General features: G+C 54.3%; 3 protein-coding genes across 7 annotated transcripts; 2 read left to right on the top strand and 1 right to left on the bottom strand.

Annotated features, from left to right (window-relative positions):
• Positions 1-249: 249 nt before the first annotated feature.
• Positions 250-5,644, top strand: Tmem134 (transmembrane protein 134). Of its 4 annotated transcripts, none has more exons than XM_052193793.1 (7): positions 250-495; positions 1,341-1,405; positions 1,827-1,916; positions 2,030-2,106; positions 4,970-5,014; positions 5,162-5,215; positions 5,322-5,644. In XM_052193793.1, exons 1-7 carry the CDS (start codon positions 322-324, stop codon positions 5,360-5,362), a joined length of 546 nt encoding a protein of 181 aa, XP_052049753.1. In that variant the 5' UTR covers positions 250-321; the 3' UTR covers positions 5,363-5,644. The 4 variants fall into 4 exon arrangements, with proteins under 4 accessions (XP_052049753.1, XP_052049744.1, XP_052049767.1 ...); XM_052193784.1 differs by having other exon boundaries at positions 5,287-5,644; XM_052193807.1 differs by lacking the exon at positions 4,970-5,014.
• A 921-nt stretch (positions 5,645-6,565) lies between these two features.
• LOC127693054 (calcium-binding protein 4) lies at positions 6,566-10,725 on the bottom strand. The gene is made up of 6 exons (XM_052193758.1): positions 10,372-10,725; positions 9,946-9,976; positions 9,721-9,864; positions 8,062-8,171; positions 7,229-7,376; positions 6,566-7,132 (listed from the first exon to the last, which is right to left on the bottom strand). Exons 1-6 carry the CDS (start codon positions 10,723-10,725, stop codon positions 7,104-7,106), a joined length of 816 nt encoding a protein of 271 aa, XP_052049718.1. The 3' UTR covers positions 6,566-7,103.
• Positions 10,726-13,687: 2,962 nt separating this feature from the next.
• Gpr152 (G protein-coupled receptor 152) lies at positions 13,688-15,396 on the top strand. Of its 2 annotated transcripts, XM_052193605.1 has the most exons (2): positions 13,688-14,767; positions 14,912-15,396. In XM_052193605.1, the coding sequence occupies exons 1-2, from the start codon at positions 13,688-13,690 to the stop codon at positions 15,245-15,247; spliced, it is 1,416 nt and encodes a 471-aa protein (XP_052049565.1). In that variant the 3' UTR covers positions 15,248-15,396. The 2 variants fall into 2 exon arrangements, with proteins under 2 accessions (XP_052049565.1, XP_052049557.1); XM_052193597.1 differs by having other exon boundaries at positions 13,688-15,396.
• Positions 15,397-16,690: the final 1,294 nt, after the last annotated feature.

Here is a 16,690-nt window from a genome sequence, read left to right as displayed (position 1 = left end):
TACACACACACCAGCCCTTACAAGCACAAGCCTAGGTTCTAGGTTCCTGGTCACAGACGGGGCTGTCGCTCACCAAGGTAACCTCTGGGTGGCGCCGCGAGCCCCACTACCCTCGAGACTCTGACGTGACCCGAATCAACTCGGTGCTCTGCAGCTCAGGCCTGCGGAGGAGGAGCGGGTGGGGCGGGGCGGTTGTAGAGGGCGGACCTTCGCTCCCAGGAAGACGGGGCGGGGCCTGTGGGGGCGGGACCTGTTTGGTGGGCGGGGGGCCGTGGCAGGCTCAAATGGCGGCGGCGCTGGGCGCCTAGGCCGGCGGGGGCCATGAGCGCCGCCCGGCCCCAGTTTAGCATCGATGACGCCTTTGAGCTGTCCCTGGAGGACGCGGGGCCTGGGCCCGAGTCCAGCGGGGTCGCCCGCTTCGGGCCGCTCCACTTCGAACGCCGTGCCCGGTTCGAGGTGGCTGATGAAGACAAGCAGTCCCGGCTACGCTACCAGGTGAACCGCCCTGCTCGTCTCACCCTCTCGCCCGGGATAGGGCGGGACCCTAGGTCGGATCCCGGAGAAGTCTAACTCTGGAGCCTTTGCCTAGAGACCCCAGCGGAGCGGAAAACTGTCCCCCAAGATGTGTCTGCTCATCCAGATTTATGTCTTTACTCTCTGAGCTCCGAGTTCGGTTCCAGTGCAACTGTGGAGAGCCGCAAACCCGCACTAGGAACTCAGGCCTCAGCAACAATGGCGAACCCATCTGTCTTGTAGACTGACACCCCTGTATCACTCCTCGGACTTTGGGGAGTACTTCCGATCTAAACCAGACCTTGTCGGTTCTTACAGCCTTCCTTGAGCCCCAGGCCTATGAAGAATGTGCATCCCCTCTACTTTGAGAATCACCCTAAAAGTGGAGGTCTCCACACGGGATGTGTTTGCCCATCTCTTAATTCCAACCACACCTGATAAATCATTGTCTCGGGTAGCCTCCCCCAACTCTGACGTTCTTTGGGACATAAGAACCAGAGGCCTGTGCTATGCTACACCAAATCCAGTCTATATATTGGGTCCCTGAAAACTCCTCAGAGCCCCATTTGAGTAGTTGCTTGCTCCTGGGATCCGTGCTGGTAGCCCACCACCCACTCCTGCTGGCTTCTGTGCTGAAGCCCCCAGCAGCCACCTACTTCCTACCCAGGTTTTGGTTTCTGAATCATCAAACCGGTTACGCTGGGAGGGCAGGAGAGCCGCTGCCAAACACGCCAGGCAGAGGCTATCTGGCTGTTTTTCTCCTTGCCCCAGAAGGGCGTGAAAAGGCCCATTCCTGAAACTTATCTGAACCTTCTGTTCTGGAACAGAACCTGGAAAATGATGAGGATGGAGCCCAGGCCTCTCCGGAGCCCGATGGGGGAGTCAGCACCAGGTCAGGGCCAGGTGGGGACCCACCCTGCATCCCAGACCCCATGTCTCAGACTCCTGTCTGCAAGAACCTGCCCGGTCCCCAACCAGATACACTTATCTGTCCTATAGGGATTCCTGGCCTATTTCCCTCATGGAATCTCCTGTCCACCTGGATCACCTTACCCTGTACCCCGGGCCTCTACCTTATCACTGCCAGGATTTCTATCTTCTAGGAATCCTCGGTTTAACCCAGTCCATGCCCTCCCTTTTTCATTCCTCTTAACACACACCTCATTCTATAATTCACTCTCACCTCCTACCCTTGACCTCTTTCCCCTCTATCCTGCAGGGGTTAACCTCAGTCCCTATATACACCTTGAGTTTGTCTCTCGACTTCTGTCCCTTTACCTCCCCCTCCCCCTCACCATCCTTCTGTCCTTCAGGGATTCTGGGCACATGTCTGTCCGTAGCTCTCAGTGGTCCTTCAGCACCATCAGCAGCAGCACCCAGCGCTCCTACAATGCCTGCTGCAGGTGAGAGCCTCCTCACTTGGGGTTCAGCTTCCAAGTACCTTCTGCCTGCCAGCTAGCCCAGCTCCCCGCCTGCTTCACCCCCCTGACCTCCATCTTGCTCTCCTGCCATCCAGCTGGACCCAACATCCTCTGATCCAGAAGAACCGCCGTGTAGTGCTGGCCTCCTTCCTGCTCCTGCTGTTGGGGCTAGGTGAGTGCCCTGAGGACCTGACCTCGTCCCTCCTGTGAGCAGGCTCTGAAGCTCGTTAGCATCCTAGGCCTCCCTGTTAGAACTGAGCAACTGGAGCTGTGAGGGGATTAGCTCCACAGTCCTGATCATCTGGCCAGAGTCACAAAGGGAGGGAAAAATGGAACCTGGTTCAGTACTTTTTAAATTATTTCCTTTTTTTTTTGTTTGTTTGTTTGTCTGTTTTGTTTTGTTTTCTTGTTGCTGATGTTGTTTGAGACAGGAGTTTCTCTGTGTAGCCCTGGCTGTCCTGGAACTCCCTATTTAGACCAGGCTAGTCTGGAACTCAGAGAGATCTGCCTGTCTCTGCCTCCCTAGTACTAGAATTAAAGGTATTCACTACCACCACCATCATCCAGCTTTTTAAAAAAGTTTTGAAAATTATTTTTTCATATTTTTGTTTTATGTATATGCAGATGTACCATGTGTGTGTGAGCTGTCTCCAGGGAAGTCAGAAAAGGGAATTGGATCCCCTGGAGCTGGAGTTGTAGAGGGTGCCACTGTTCGGGTGCTGAGAACCAACTCTGGGTCCTCTGCAAGAGTAATATGTGCTCCTAAGCTCTGAGCCGTCTCCTCAGTTCCTTACCCCTTCTTAAGTTTTTTTGAGACAGTCTCTTTTAGCCCAGACAGTGAGGTATGCTCTTAAACACTTGTTCGTTCTGCCCCTACCTCCATATTCTGGGATTACAGTTATATGCCATTATGCCCAGCTTACTTTTTTATTATTTATTTATTTATTTCCTTACTAATTTACTTATTGGGTTTTCAAGGCAGGGTTTCTCTGTATAGCCCTGGCTGTCTTAGAGCCTGCTCTGTATCCTAGGATGGCCTCAAACTCAGAGGTCCTGTGCCTCTGCCTCCCACGAGCTAGGATTAAAGGCATATGCTGCCGTGCCTCCCCCAGTTGTTTGTGTGTTTGTTTGTGTGTGTGTTTGTTTGTTTGAGTTCAACCTATTTAGTCTACTGGAGGATGGAGAGGTAACAGTTTGCATTTTTTCTGTGATGATTATTGGCAGGTCCATTTTTTTCACCTTAGAGAGGTAGTATGTGAGAAGCAGGGTTCATAATCTGTGCAGGAAGGCAGGCCAGCCAGGTGCTTGGGATACTAGCGTCCCTGAGTGAGGCCAGGTATCAGGCCTGCTTCTCCTGTGGTCTGTGATCTGATCAGGACCTTTTCCCACCTCACAATGTTCAGTGAGGGAAACTGAGGTCCAGCATTGGCAGATTCCACAGTCATGTATTTCTGTCTTCTTTATGGGACTGAGATACAATGTCCCAGAGCATCCAGGGTTGGGATCAAGACGGGGCCATAAAGACCAACTGTGGCTGCCTCTGTAGGTCCCCTTCCCTTCCTTCTCCAGGAAGGTCAAAACTCCCAGCCTCTAGGTCTCCTGTCCAGAAATCTGATCTTCACCTCCAGGTGTCTGAGTGCAGGAGACAGAGTTGCCGCTTGCTAGCACCGCTTCAGGTGGGCATTGGTGACAACTCCTGCTAGCTGCTCCTCAACCCAGCAGAGCAAGTGTTGATAGCTTCCTGGCTTGGGAAGTAAGGATGCGAGCTCAGGCAGGAGAGCGGGCTACCTCAGCTTGCAGCTGAAGAAGATGGCCTGGGACTGAGACCCACCCATGCCTGCCAAGCTTCGGGGTCACCAGAAAGCCACCAGAAGCTCTAGGGAGTGTTACTCTAAGAGAACAGAACTGAAGTCCCAAACCAGGGTCAGACAATGAGTGTGAGCCCTGCTTTTTGGGGTGCTAGCCCCCCGGCTGCACCCTCCCCCATCAGTGAGTCCTGCTATGACCTCTCCACCACAGCCCTATCCCTGCCTGGGACAACGTGCTGTCCCAGACTTCTCTAGCCCAGGCTCATCGCGTTCAGTCTCATCAGGCGCTGGACTCTCTTAGAGAGCTTCAGGTGCCCTCCAGACTCTGAGCCTGGGCTGTGCTGAATTCTCTCTGCCTGGATGGTCACATCTATGGCTCCTGTGTCCCATCGGGTCTTGGTTTAGTTTATCAAGACACTGCATGGAATGCTTAGCTCGGGGCCTGGCATGCTACATTCCTGCCATTCCTGCCAGGCTCCGAGGCCTCCATCTCCCTGAGCTGACTTAAGGTAGTCGTCTCAAGCTTTTCACACAGAGATCATAGCTTTTGGGATCGTGTTGGTCCGTCCACTGGCAGGGCGGTGGGACAGGGACCTACTGCCCTTCTATCCTGTTGGTTCGTTTGTGTGTGGTGACTGGAGGAGGGTACATGTGCCACAGCTCAGTGTGGTCAAAGGGTCACTTGCAAGAACCAGTTCTCTGCTTCCACCATTTGGGTCTGAGGAGTTGAACTCAAGTGGTTAGGTTTTATGGCAAACTCCTTTACCCACTGAGCCATCTTGCTATCCCCCATATGCCTTTTGCAGGGGGGATTCGGGTCTCTGTGTAGCCCTGGTTGAACTGGAACTCCATATATAAACCAGGCTGGCCTCAATCTAACTCCTGGGAATCTGCCTGTCTCTGCCTCCTGAGTGCTGGGACACCATGCCAGGCCCCTGTCTGCTTTTTGTGGTGGAATTCCCAGTACCAGCCATGCAGAGGGCATACCGTAAGTTTGTGACTGGAAAGGTCATACCAAATGGCAGTAAAAACTCCCATCTCATAGCTGCTTCCCAGGGCCTGCTAAAGTACCCTGCCCTGAAAACTCAGCTTGGTGAGTGAGCTTCCTGGGAGGTATTCTGCCCAGGAAACGTCAATTTAGGTGGGAGATGCATCAGGCGGAAGCCTGGCTGGAAGACCCTGCCCTCACCCCTCCTGTCCTTCCCCTCCACAATCCCATGTGTGCAGTGCTTATCCTGGTCGGCGTGGGACTGGAGGTGGCCCCCTCTCCAGGTGAGTGTCCGTCTTGTCTGGGTCCTCGGCAAACCCTCCCAACTCCCAGCACAAATTAGCCACCTTCCAGGAGAGAGGGAGGCCCTCCCAGGCAGCCGTCGTCCCGAGGGACCCTAGGCCTGAGCTGTCAGTTTCTTTCTACCTTAGGTGTCTCCAGCGCCATCTTCTTTGTGCCAGGCATCCTGCTGCTAGTCCCAGGAGGTAAGAAGGCAGGGCATGGGTGGGGGCGGGGCAGGGCCAGGCCCCTTCACTGACCGACACCACCCCCACAGTCTACCATGTGATCTTCATCTACTGTGCTGTCAAGGGCCGCCGGGGCTTCCAATTCTTCTACCTGCCCTACTTTGAGAAGTGAGCTGCAGCTGGCCAGTGGCTTTCCAGTGATCCAAGGCCCCCACATGTCCACAGGGGATTCCTCCAACCTACACCCGGGTCTGTTCCCTTCACTCGGAATGCAGAGGTCCTCTGGGATCCTCACAACCACCAGGCCCCTTTGGATTTGCTCAGGAATTTTGGGGCATGCCAGCCTGGGGATATTGCCCCTTACCTGATGTGTGCCTTAACTTATTCCTAGGCCCTGGACTCCTGGTTTGGTGTAATTTTGTGCTAATAAAAGGGTAATTACTTCTAGCAAGGACTGTTGTTCTTTTCTGGGCTACTAGGCCTGGCCCAGCACACTAAAGACCACAGCTCCCTTCTCCAAAGGTTTAGTAAAGGACTCACCTGGAGCTCTAGAGGACCAGCAACCTCCCAAGAACAACCTGGATGATCTCAAGTGTGCCCAAGGTCACCATTATGTCCTGGGCAGAACTGGATGAAGTAGTCCCAGCCTCTGCCTTCATCCCTGAAGAGATTCAACACTGCCCCCCCCCCAAACACACACACACACACACACACACCATAACAGTGGTCCTGGTAGCCCTAGCCAAGGGCACTGAGAGGTGATGTGAGCACAGGGCCTAGAGGATGGTACCCTGCTTCCTGCCTGGCTCTATAGCACTCGGCTGTCATAGCTGACTCTAAATGTGGGTCATGTAAAGATAGCAGTGCCCCCGCCAGGTGGTGGTGGCACACACCTTTAACCAGCACTTGGGAGGCAGAGGCAGGTGGATTCAGAGTAAGTTCTAGGACAGCCAGAGTTATACAGAGAAACCCTGTCTGGAAAAAAACCAAATCAAAAAAAGAAAAAACCCAAAAAAAAATCTTTTTAGCCGGGCGGTGGTGGCGCATGCCTGTAATCCCAGTACTCTGAGAGGCAGAGGCAGGTGGATTTCTGAGTTCGAAGCCAGCCTGGTACACGCCTTCCCCTCCTATCTCTGTCCCTCGTGAGTGTTAGAATCCAGGCGCTCAAACCTCAGTCCGGACTGGATTCCCCCGTGCCAGCTCACTGGCTTCCCGAGGCCCGGCTGAGTTCTGGACCACACCTCCTCTCTGGTTCCTTTGGAGATGAAGTTCTGCCCCTTTGCCTAGGCCTTCCATACAGAGGTTACTAGCATGAACCACCACACCACACACCACTTTTCATTTATTTGTTTATATATTCAACGGCAGGAGTGGGATGGGGGGGTGGGTGGACTACCAAACACTAGCCTACCAAAGAACAGCTTTGTGAAGTTGGCTCTCTCCTTCTACCACACAAACTTCAGGGATCCAATTCAGACTTACTACCAAAAACTTTTACCTACCATTACCAGACCCAAGTTCAGTTTTCAAAAACAACCCTTTATACACACCAGTAGTGGGAAGTGATCTAGCTACCCTCTCAATTCACCATGTTCTAAAATTCCCCCCAATGCACCATGCCTCATTTATTTGAATACAGCCAGTGGTGGGGAACTCCCTACCTCTCCAGGATCTAAAGAGATTCAAATCTTGTTCTCCAGTGAGAACTGCAACCAGCTTCAATTTTTTTCCCTCCACAGCTTGGGGGTGGGAGGAGAAGACAGCACAGGCAGACTCTGGAGTCGGGTGTGGTCAGAGGTGAACCAGCCTGGGGGGAGGGGGATCTATCTCTCCCACTGGTGGGGAAGGGTGTGGTAGTCTGGTTCCTGCTGCTGTCTTGGCCCCCGAGGGCAGTAGGTTGTCTGCCTCAGCCTGTAGATAGCATCATTACAAACTCTGCAGGAGAGAGGGGAAGGGAAAGGCCAACCCAGGTCAGGGATTGAAGGAGGTTCCGGCTAGCGGCATGGGAAAGGTGTCTGTAGGGTGACTCACCGTCGAAGTCTATGGTGCCATCCCCATTGAGGTCCATGTCTCGCAGCATCTCATCCAGTTCAGTGCCCTCTAGTGGCTCCCCCAGCAGAGCTGGAGCTGCCTGCCGCAGCTCCGCCACTGTGATCCGCCCATCCCTGTCCTTGTCAAACTGTGGAAGCAGAGAGGCCAAGTGTGGCTTTCCTGCCACGTTGTCTGCATACATACTTAGCTCTACTTGAATTGTTTTCTTTTTTTCTTTTTTTTAATTTAAAACAGAGTCTCACTATGCCATCCTGCCCAGGCTGGCCTCAAACTCACAGAGATTCTCTGCCTCCGACTCCCAAGTATTGGGATTAAAAGTGTGAAGCACTATGCTCAGCCATCTTCGGCTTCAGTTGATGGGTTTGTTTGCGTTGGTGAGACAGTGTTCCGTGTAGCCAGGCTGTCTCAGATGCAGCAGAGCCTTGACCTCCTCCTCCTGCCTTCCCCACCTCCCAAATCCTAGATTACCAGTGCGTGCCGCCATGCCTGGCTTCCTGTGGTTCTAGGGACCAAACCCAGGGCTTTGTGCACACAGCTGTACACTTGATCGGCTGAACTGCATCCTGCTTTTGGCTTTTCTCTCCACACTGCCTGCTGCCAGGCAATGGTGCTCCCCACCAGCCATCTAATCCTCCCCAACTTCAAGAACCAATGTCGTCTGTCTCCTATGGTGGGACGTTTCCCAGATGTGACAACCTGAACCGGGAGTCAGCCAGGCCATCCCTGCCTGACCCTGGGCCTCCTGACAGCTGAGGCTTCCTAGGAAGGATGTAGCCCATGCCACCCGTTTGCTAAACCCCTACACTTCTTACCTCTCGGAAGGCGATCCGTAGCTCCCGCACGCCCAGCATGTGAGCTGTCTCCTCCCTCAGCTTTGGGCTTATCAGCTCCACAAACTCTTCAAAGTCCACAAAGCCCCCCACTGTGGATCCAGGCAGAGCATCACAATCCACTGATGGCAGTGCCACACTCTGTCTTCCCACCAGGGCTCCGGACCCACTAAGGCACACTGAGTTCCTTGTTCATGGAGGGGTTTGAGGGGGGTGGGGGGTGTCAGGGATGCTCCTGATCTCTCCTGATCTCTATGAAGGCCAGTGGGCAAAAAAAAGCAGACAGCCCAAGTTCAAATGCTGTTGCCCTGTGAGACCTTGGGTGGCTTACCAACCCTCCTGCCCTCATCCTGGGATGGGCCTGGAAGAAGCTACTCCATGGGACAGGGCTGTGGCTGCTAGAGATCTAGGGCTGTAGAGCTGAGCGGGAAGCACTGCATTCTAAAGCACTGCCGCGCGTCACCAGACCCCAAGATGCCAATCGGCGAATAGCAGCTTTGGGGGGCAGTTTAGAAGATGAATGACCCAGAGTGCTCATTGTGCTTTTCGTTGTCTGAGGCAGGCTTTCTCTATTTAGTCCTCATGGGCCTAGAGCACACAGAACCTCCTGACTCTGCCTCCCCAGTGCTAGGATTAAAAGAAGGCTCTGCCACTCTGCTTGGGGGTTTTGTTTGTTTGTTTGTTTGGGATTTGGGGATTTTTTTTGTTTTTTTGTTTTGTTTTTGTCAACTTGATATAAGCTAGGGTCATCTAGGAAGAGGGAACTTCAGTTGAAGAAATGCCTCTATCAGATTGGCCCATAGAAAAGTCTGTGGGACTTTTTCTTGATTAATGATTGCTGTAGGAGAGCCCATCCCACTGTGGGCGGTACAGGTGGGAGGTGGTCGTCCCACTGTGGGCGGTACAGGTGGGAGGTGGCCGTCCCACTGTGGGCGGTACAGGTGGGAGGTGGCCGTCCCAGTGTGGGCGGTACAGGTGGGAGGTGGCCGTCCCACTGTGGGCGGTACAGGTGGGAGGTGGCCGTCCCACTGTGGGCGGTACAGGTGGGAGGTGGCCGTCCCACTGTGGGCGGTACAGGTGGGAAGGTGGCCGTCCCACTGTGGGCGGTACAGGTGGGAGGTGGTCGTGGGAGGAATGAGAAAGGAAGCCGAGGAAGAGCCTGGAGAACAAGCCAGTGAGCCACGTTCTTCTAGCTGCTGTTTTAGCTCCTGCCTCCAGGTTCCTGCCCTGAGTCCCTGCCCTGACTTCCCTCAGTGATGGATTGTAAAGCAATACAAAATGAACCCTCATCTCCCCGAGTCCCTTTTGATTACGGTATTTGTCACAGCAATAGAAAGCAAGCCAGGATATGCACATCAAGGGCAAATCCCATGCTTCTCTCAGAAATTGTAAAACTAAAGAAAGAAGCCATTGCAGCAGGTGCTTGCCGCCACGCCCAATGGCCTGAGTTTAGTAGCCCTGGAACTCCCGTGATAGAAGCGCCCACTCCCACTGACAGCTAGCCGTATTCGGACCAAATGCACACTGTGGTACATGCATCCCATCCCCCACTAGTAATAACTAAATGGTAACTTGGTCCACCCAGCCTCCAGGTAAGCAGGCTGGCTCCCAACCCAATCCCCCAGCAGACCCAGCACTGACTGCGCATCTTCACGTGCTGGGACACTTCCAGGAGCTCCATCTCCGTGGGCATGTAGCCCAGCGTCCGCATGCAGTCACCCAGCTCCCGGTAGCCGATGTAGCCATCCCGGTCAGTGTCAAACTCCTCAAAGGCAGCCTGGAGCTCTGGAGGGATTAGCAGAAGTCAGGCCAGGAGGCCGGACCCAGGTCACCTTCCACCTCCCAGCAACCCTGAGGGACACTCACCCTCCAGCTCCTCAGGGCCCAGCTCACGATCCTGTGTAGGAATAAGCCAGCATGTCCCAGTTTGCCACGGCCCCTCCGACCTCTGCAAGTGCACTGGGGAGGGCTGGCCCCACCAAGGCAGCTGGAGACTGTTGAAATCCTACAGACCCCACAGGCAGGCAGCAACCTCCTCCACGTGCTTTTGGAGCTCCAAATGAGCTTTCCCAGATATCTGCTATGAAGTCTGCCTCTGCAACCAGCTGGCCTGAAGCCAACCTTGTCCCACACTGGCTTTCCTGGTCTAGGATACAAAAGGCCACAACTCTACCCTCTCCTATATTTCCCAGTCTGAGGCACAAGAAGCAGGAGGCCTTGGCATGTAGGAGCAAGAAAGGATAATGATGAGAACTACCCTCAACCACCCACCCCTAGACCCCCACCCCTGACCTTTCCAAACATGCGGTTGAGCAGGGGCCCATAAGTCCTTTGGGCAGCATCCTGCTGGGGGTCAGAACGGTGTCGGTGGGACTGTCGGTGAGAGGCTTGCCCAGTGGGTACTGAGGATAGTCCCTCCTGTCCCACTTTGGTCCTTGGGGAGTCCTTGGTGCTTCCTGAAGCCGCAGAGCCCTGGCTAGAGGACCGCTCCCCAGAACTGGCTTTCTGAGACCCTGGGCGCCAAGTCTCCTTCTTGCTCCTTCTCCTGGTCAAGGCAGGGCCTTGAGCAGCACTCCTAGGAGAAACAGCTCCTTTAGGGATCTCCTGGGAGCCAGCAACCAGCTGTTCGCTATGCTCTGTCGCCATGTAGAAGACAGCAGGACTCGGCAGGCTGCGAGGCTCCCTGGAATGCCCTTGCTTCTCAGGGCCCAGAAAGCTGCTTATGGCCCCCAAGGCTTGAGGTGATCACCTGGGATCCACAGTGAGGGGGATTAGGGTAAGTGAGTCAGGCAGTCAACCTAATCCCTGCCCTCTGCCCCAGGGTGGCCTGGCAGCACCAGACGGGTCTTGAAAACTGTTCTCAGGAGTGAAGGTGCCAGGGCGCAGCAGCTTCAGCAAGCTCACACTTAAGCTCAGCTACTTCTTGCCTAGTAGAAGCAGCCAATTCATCGTTCCAAGTCTCAGTTTCCCCATCTGTGAAATGGAAACACATAGCTGCATTTATCCCAGAGTGCACCATATAGCTGAACTTCGTGTGGCCAAGAAGACTAATGAAGGCCCCTTAGGCAGGAGGAGGCATCTAGAAAAGGCTGAGAATTGTTACCTTGAGTCCCCTGTGGAGTAACATCCTGACTGGGGTATAGGACATATGAAACTTTAAAAAGAAGCCAAACCGGAGACCTTGGATGCTGATGGGGAAATGGAGAGGACACAGCCTGCTCGGAGCTGGAGGAGCTCCGAGCAAAGGGTCTCCACTGTCTGACCTTGCTGTCATGGGGTCCCTGCTGGCAACTTGGCCCTATGGGGCCACGGTTAAGGTTTCCAGGAGAGCAGACCCATGAATGATTGATGCTCCCTCAGCTTGGGTTTCCTGCCTGTCTGCCTCCAGATCGACACTGGGTACCACGTGGCACGCTCCATCCTGGGACCGGTTGGCGGCTGGACCTTGGGCAAGCAGGCGGCACCTGCTCCTTCTACCTGGCCTGCACCTCCAGGTAAGCCAGGCCCTGAGAAAGAGGCATCCACGCTCTGAGGCCAGAGGGGGCTGGGATTCATAGAGGGGAATCCGCCAAGAAAGAGGCTGAGGTGGGGAGCCGTGGGCTGCAACCACAGGTTCCAGGCACGGTCTAGGTGTGTTCCAGGAGCCAATCCCTCTCCATCCTCAGAGGGACGCTTTCTTTCCTCCACCAGTTGTATGAGATAGAGTAAGATCAGCAGAAGGCACTGGGTCTCCCCCCATCCCTCATACTGCTCTCCCCCCCAACACCACCACCCCACCCCCTCCACAACCCTCCCACCTCATTGTTATCACCCTGCTGAGCCACTGCCTCTCCTACACAGAACCTCCGGGGACAAACAGGGCCACCTTTGCTGAACTCTGAGGTGCAGGGAAGAAACAGACAGCAGTGCAAGACACTGAAGGGTCACGAGCTGCTCACAGGACCCTCGTAGCCACAGCCTGCCAGGGCCTGGAGGCTTAGCCCTCATCCGGTGGCCACTAATGGCACTTTCCTTCCTGGGATTTTTAAACATTTGGAAGAACAAAATATCAGGATCTTGTGAAGGGATAATACTGTACTTCTCTTTCTTTCTCTCTTGGGATAATGGCTTATGTTTATGAGTCTGACTTCAAACTCCCAAGAAGAGAAGTCTAGCCTTGAACTCCTGACCCCCTCACCCACTTCTCCAGTGCGGACATGCAGGTGTGCACCAGATGTTGTCCTTTTGTTTGACAGAAGCTTTTAAAACTCTGTAGTGTAGGCTGACCTTGAACTCATGGCAGTTCCCCTGCTTCCACCTCCCAAGTACTGATAGTAGCAGCATTACTACCTTTAAGAGGTTTTAAACTGTCTTGTGGAATACTAGGGGTTACCCCTACAGTCTTAATTTGGAGCACCATCTCTGCGCTCACACGGATGTCCCACTATCACTCTTTGTCCTAAAACGGGATTTACAGCTGAATCTGGACAAGACAGTGCACTCTCATGATCCCAGCACTGTGGAAGCAGAGGCAGGAGGAACTGTGGAACCCTGGCAGGCTGTGGCTACGAGGGTCCTGATCTGCATAGTGACACCGTGTCCGAAAGAAATAAGAGGCAAGGGTCAGGAGATGTGGCAACGTTGGCAGAATGCTGCCAGGCACTCAAGAGGTCTTGGGTTCAATTGTCAGTAGTGCATACACTGAAGATAGTGGTGCACGGCAGTAATCCGCCCACGCACTCGGCAGGTAGATTCAGGAAAGTCAGGAGTTCAGGGCCATTCTCAGCTCTGTAATGAGACTGAGGCCAGTTTTGGCTACACGAGATCTTATTTCAAAAATGTTAAATCAGGGCTGGACGAGATATACGGTTCAGCTGTTCAAAACAGTTGTGGCTCTTATAGAAGAGCGAGATTCAGTTCTCAGTGCGTATGTGGAGCTCCTAACTGCCATTAACTCCAGTTCCAGGAGACCTAACACCCCTTTCTGGACACCGGAACACACTCTTGGCTGGAAATCTCTATGTAGACTAGGCTAGCCTCATAATCAGAGAGTCACCTGTTTCTGTGCCTCCTAAGTACTAGGATTAAAGGCATTTGACACCATGCCTGGCCCCAGATAAATATTAAGAAAAAAAAAAAGTCAAAGCTGGTAGCGCAGGTTGGTAATCCCAGCATTTAAAAGGCTAACACAAAAGGATCACCTCAAGTTTGAGACCATTCTGGTCTATGCAGCAAGTTCCAGGCCAGCCAGGGTCCCACAGCAAGACCCTGTCTACAGACACCATTTAATAATCTCCCCAGTAAGGGCACTTGGGCACGTGGATTCCACATGGCAAAATGGTGTTAAGTTTAGTCTGAGTTGTTGACCATATCTGTAATCTTCACCAAAAACAGAGTTAGTGGACAATCATCTCCTCACTGGTAAAATTGATATAGGGGGACCACATGAGATTATCTAGTTAAGTGCCCTGCACAGGCTAATAAGACTCAAAGGTAATAATACTGGCCCAGAGAGGGGCAGTGACTTCCCTGAAAGTGCACAGCACCATCTCTCTCATACCAAGCCATCACAAATTTGTTGATTCAGCAGACTGGCAGCCCATGTCCTGCACTACGCTGAGGACCCAGAATGGACACTACTGTGGAAGCCGACCTGGGCGCTGCTGGCCACGGTCCCCGCACAGAGCTCAGTGATGGGGACTACTACCCTCAGGGCAGCTGGGACACAGTCTTTCTGGTGGCCTTGCTGCTCCTGGGACTGCCAGCCAATGGGCTGATGGCATGGCTGGCTGGCTCACAGGCCCGGCACGGGGCTGGCACAAGATTGGCCTTGCTCCTGCTCAGCCTGGCCCTCTCTGACTTCTTATTCCTGGCAGCAGCGACTTTCCAAATCCTGGAAATCCAGCATGGAGGGCATTGGCCACTGGGCACTGCCGCCTGCCGCTTCTACTACTTCCTGTGGGGTGTGTCCTATTCCTCCGGCCTCTTCCTATTAACAGCCCTCAGCCTGGACCGCTGCTTGCTGGCACTGTGCCCTCGATGGTACCCCGGGCGCCGCCCAGCCCGCCTGCCCCTCTGGGTGTGCGCTGGGGTCTGGGTGCTAGCCACACTCTTCAGTGTACCCTGGTTGGTCTTTCCTGAAGCTGCTGTCTGGTGGTATGATCTGGTCATCTGCCTGGACTTCTGGGACACCGAGGAGCTGCCTCTACGGATGCTTGAGATCTTGGGGGGCTTCCTGCCCTTCCTCTTGCTGCTGGTCTGCCATGTGCTCACCCAAGCCACCACTTGCAGGACCTGTTGTGGGCATCAGCCTAGGCGCATGGCCTGCCATGGCTTTGCCCGTGTGGCCAAGACCATTTTGTCAGCCTATGTGGTCCTGAGGCTACCTTACCAGCTGGCACAGTTGCTCTATCTGGCTTTCTTATGGGATGTCTACCCTGGGTACCTCCTCTGGGAAGCCCTGGTCTATTCTGACTACCTGATCCTGCTTAACAGCTGCCTGAGCCCCTTCCTGTGCCTGGCAGCCAGTGCTGACCTCCGGGCCCTGCTGCGCACCGTGCTGTCCTCCTTCGCAGCTGCTCTCTGTGAGGAACAACCTGGGAGCTTCACACCTGTCGAGTCACAGACCCAGGTGGCCTCTGAGGGCTCGACTCTGCCAGGACCAACAGCTGAAGGCCAGTCACAGTTGGATCCTGTGGTCCAGCCTGAGGTGAATCCTTCTGTCCAGCTACAGTCAGATTCTGTGGTCCAGCCTGAAGTGAGCCCCTCAGTCCAGCCACAGTCAGATTCCGTGGTCCAGCCTAAGTTGGACTCCCTGATCCAGCCACCATTGGATACTGTGGTTCAACTTGAGGTGAACCCTTTGACCCAGCCACAGTTGGATCCCATGGCACAACCTCAAGTGAACCCCTCAGCCCAACCACAGTCAAATTATGTGGTCCAGCCTCAAGTGGACTCCCTGACCCAGTCACAGTTGGATCCTGTAGTCCAGCCACAGTCAAGCACAGAGGCCCCGACCCCTGCCTGTGCGGCTGAGTCAGCCTCTAACCCTGGTGAGGAAAACTCCCATAGCCCATCCCAAGATCCCACTCCTGGGGCCCCTGAGAACCAAGACAGACCAGCTGCTCCCCAGGAAGAAAGCCCTAGCAATGGTCCCCCAAAAGAAGCCCCCAGTGCAGGACCAACTTGAGTGGCGGGAAGCCCAAGCCTGCCAGGGCAGTAGAAGAATCAGAGAGAACCAATGAAGCAGCTGGGCAGAGGTGAGAACCTGAAGAAACCCAGCAGTGAGAACCCCAGTGAGTCCCTGGAGCCCGCTGGGAAGGCTGAGGGGAAGTGAAATCAGTCAGCCAAAAGTCCCAGGCAGGGTGCCGTGAATGGCTCCTCCCCCCTCCCCCCCCCCCCTCCGTCTCACCAGGCTTTTCCATTACTACCCCAACCACATATAGCCACCCAACATCCCTGAGCCACTGACGATGGTCCTGCTGGGTTCTATTCTCCAGTTTCCCAAGATCCACACTTCCTTCCCCTTATTGCCTCTATCCTCCCGGTGGAAGACAGCAGGAGACACTTTCTCTGGGCTTGATCTGATCTCCTTTTAATCTTTTCCTAACTTTCCCCATTCCTGTCTGGTTTTCTGGCTTGTGCATACAAAACAACAACAACAACAACAACAACAAAATCCTATGGAGAAGAGAGGTTTCCAGGAGCCCACAGTCTCCAGTAGGAGCCAATTGGCCTGGCACAGCCAAGCTGTCTCCCAATGCTCACCTACCCCCATCACACAAAGAACACCAGAGACAGGATTTCCCTAGTAAGGTGTAACCAAGAATGAGGCATCCAGGCAAGAGACAGGAACAGCCAGGCCTGGATTCAAATCCAGCCCTGGCGCACCCTGGCTTGGTAAGCCACCATGCTCCTGCTCCCAGGGCCCTTTGAGGATTACATAAGAAGGTGAGTGCGGCACATGCTGGAGCCTGGCACACAGTGAGGCTCTGGAGCAGATGCCACTGACAGAAAAATGGCCCCCAGGGGCTGAGACTGCACAGCAGGAGGACAGCGCCACCATCTGACTGGAGTACCTGAGATCCCCTAACTGCTTGGGTGGCAGACAGCCAGGTGTCCTGAGGGTGCCTTGAGGGTGAAAGACTCAAGAAATCTTCAAGGTCTGATTTCATTCAAGAGCTGAACTAATGTCACCTGGCACTAGCCCTCAGGGAGGGCTGGGCAGGCTCTGGGAAGCTGCAGGTGCAGAGGGCACTAGGATTTGAACCCCAGGACACAGACGAGGAGCTGCCTAAAGGCACAGGCAAAAGCTCAGAGCTGAGCCTGCTCTTCCTCTACAGCTGCAGATGCTGTGAGGGAAAACCACAACAAACAGGAAATTCTGAGGATGGTTTCCCACATGTCTCTCTCCAGTCACCCGCCTCCTCACCCAGACCAGTTTTCTCCTCCCAGCCTCTGGTATTCCCAGATCAGGCCTCCCTCCCTTATCCTACCATCCTCTCCTTTAGTGATCAAGTGGCTGAGGAGAGGCCCTCAGCCCAGACATCCACGACGGTGGTGGTTTATGTGAAGCGGTTCCTGGGAAGCTTGCACCTTAAAAAGGCAAGGTGGCGGCTGTGCCGGCAGCTGT

The sequence above is a fragment of the Apodemus sylvaticus genome, chromosome 1, assembly GCF_947179515.1.
Source record: "Apodemus sylvaticus chromosome 1, mApoSyl1.1, whole genome shotgun sequence".
Taxonomy (NCBI): Eukaryota; Metazoa; Chordata; class Mammalia; order Rodentia; family Muridae; genus Apodemus; species Apodemus sylvaticus.
This window is presented reverse-complemented; position numbering and strand designations above follow the sequence as displayed.

What these genes read in the sequence shown, in the direction of transcription:
- Gpr152 (XM_052193597.1), top strand. Translation starts at nt 13,688, where the DNA reads ATGGACACTACTGTGGAAGCCGACCTGGGCGCTGCTGGCCACGGTCCC.
- Tmem134 (XM_052193784.1), top strand. Translation starts at nt 322, where the DNA reads ATGAGCGCCGCCCGGCCCCAGTTTAGCATCGATGACGCCTTTGAGCTG. An exon ending in GGAGGTGGCCCCCTCTCCAG is followed by an intron (nt 5,015 to 5,161) that starts GTGAGTGTCCGT and finishes TTTCTACCTTAG; the next exon opens with GTGTCTCCAGCGCCATCTTC. An exon ending in CCTGCTGCTAGTCCCAGGAG is followed by an intron (nt 5,216 to 5,286) that starts GTAAGAAGGCAG and finishes CCACCCCCACAG; the next exon opens with TCTACCATGTGATCTTCATC.
- LOC127693054 (XM_052193758.1), bottom strand. Translation starts at nt 10,725, where the DNA reads ATGGCGACAGAGCATAGCGAACAGCTGGTTGCTGGCTCCCAGGAGATC. An exon ending in TCAACCGCATGTTTGGAAAG is followed by an intron (nt 9,977 to 10,371) that starts GTCAGGGGTGGG and finishes ATTCCTACACAG; the next exon opens with GATCGTGAGCTGGGCCCTGA. An exon ending in CCAGCACGTGAAGATGCGCA is followed by an intron (nt 8,172 to 9,720) that starts GTCAGTGCTGGG and finishes CTGGATCCACAG; the next exon opens with TGGGGGGCTTTGTGGACTTT.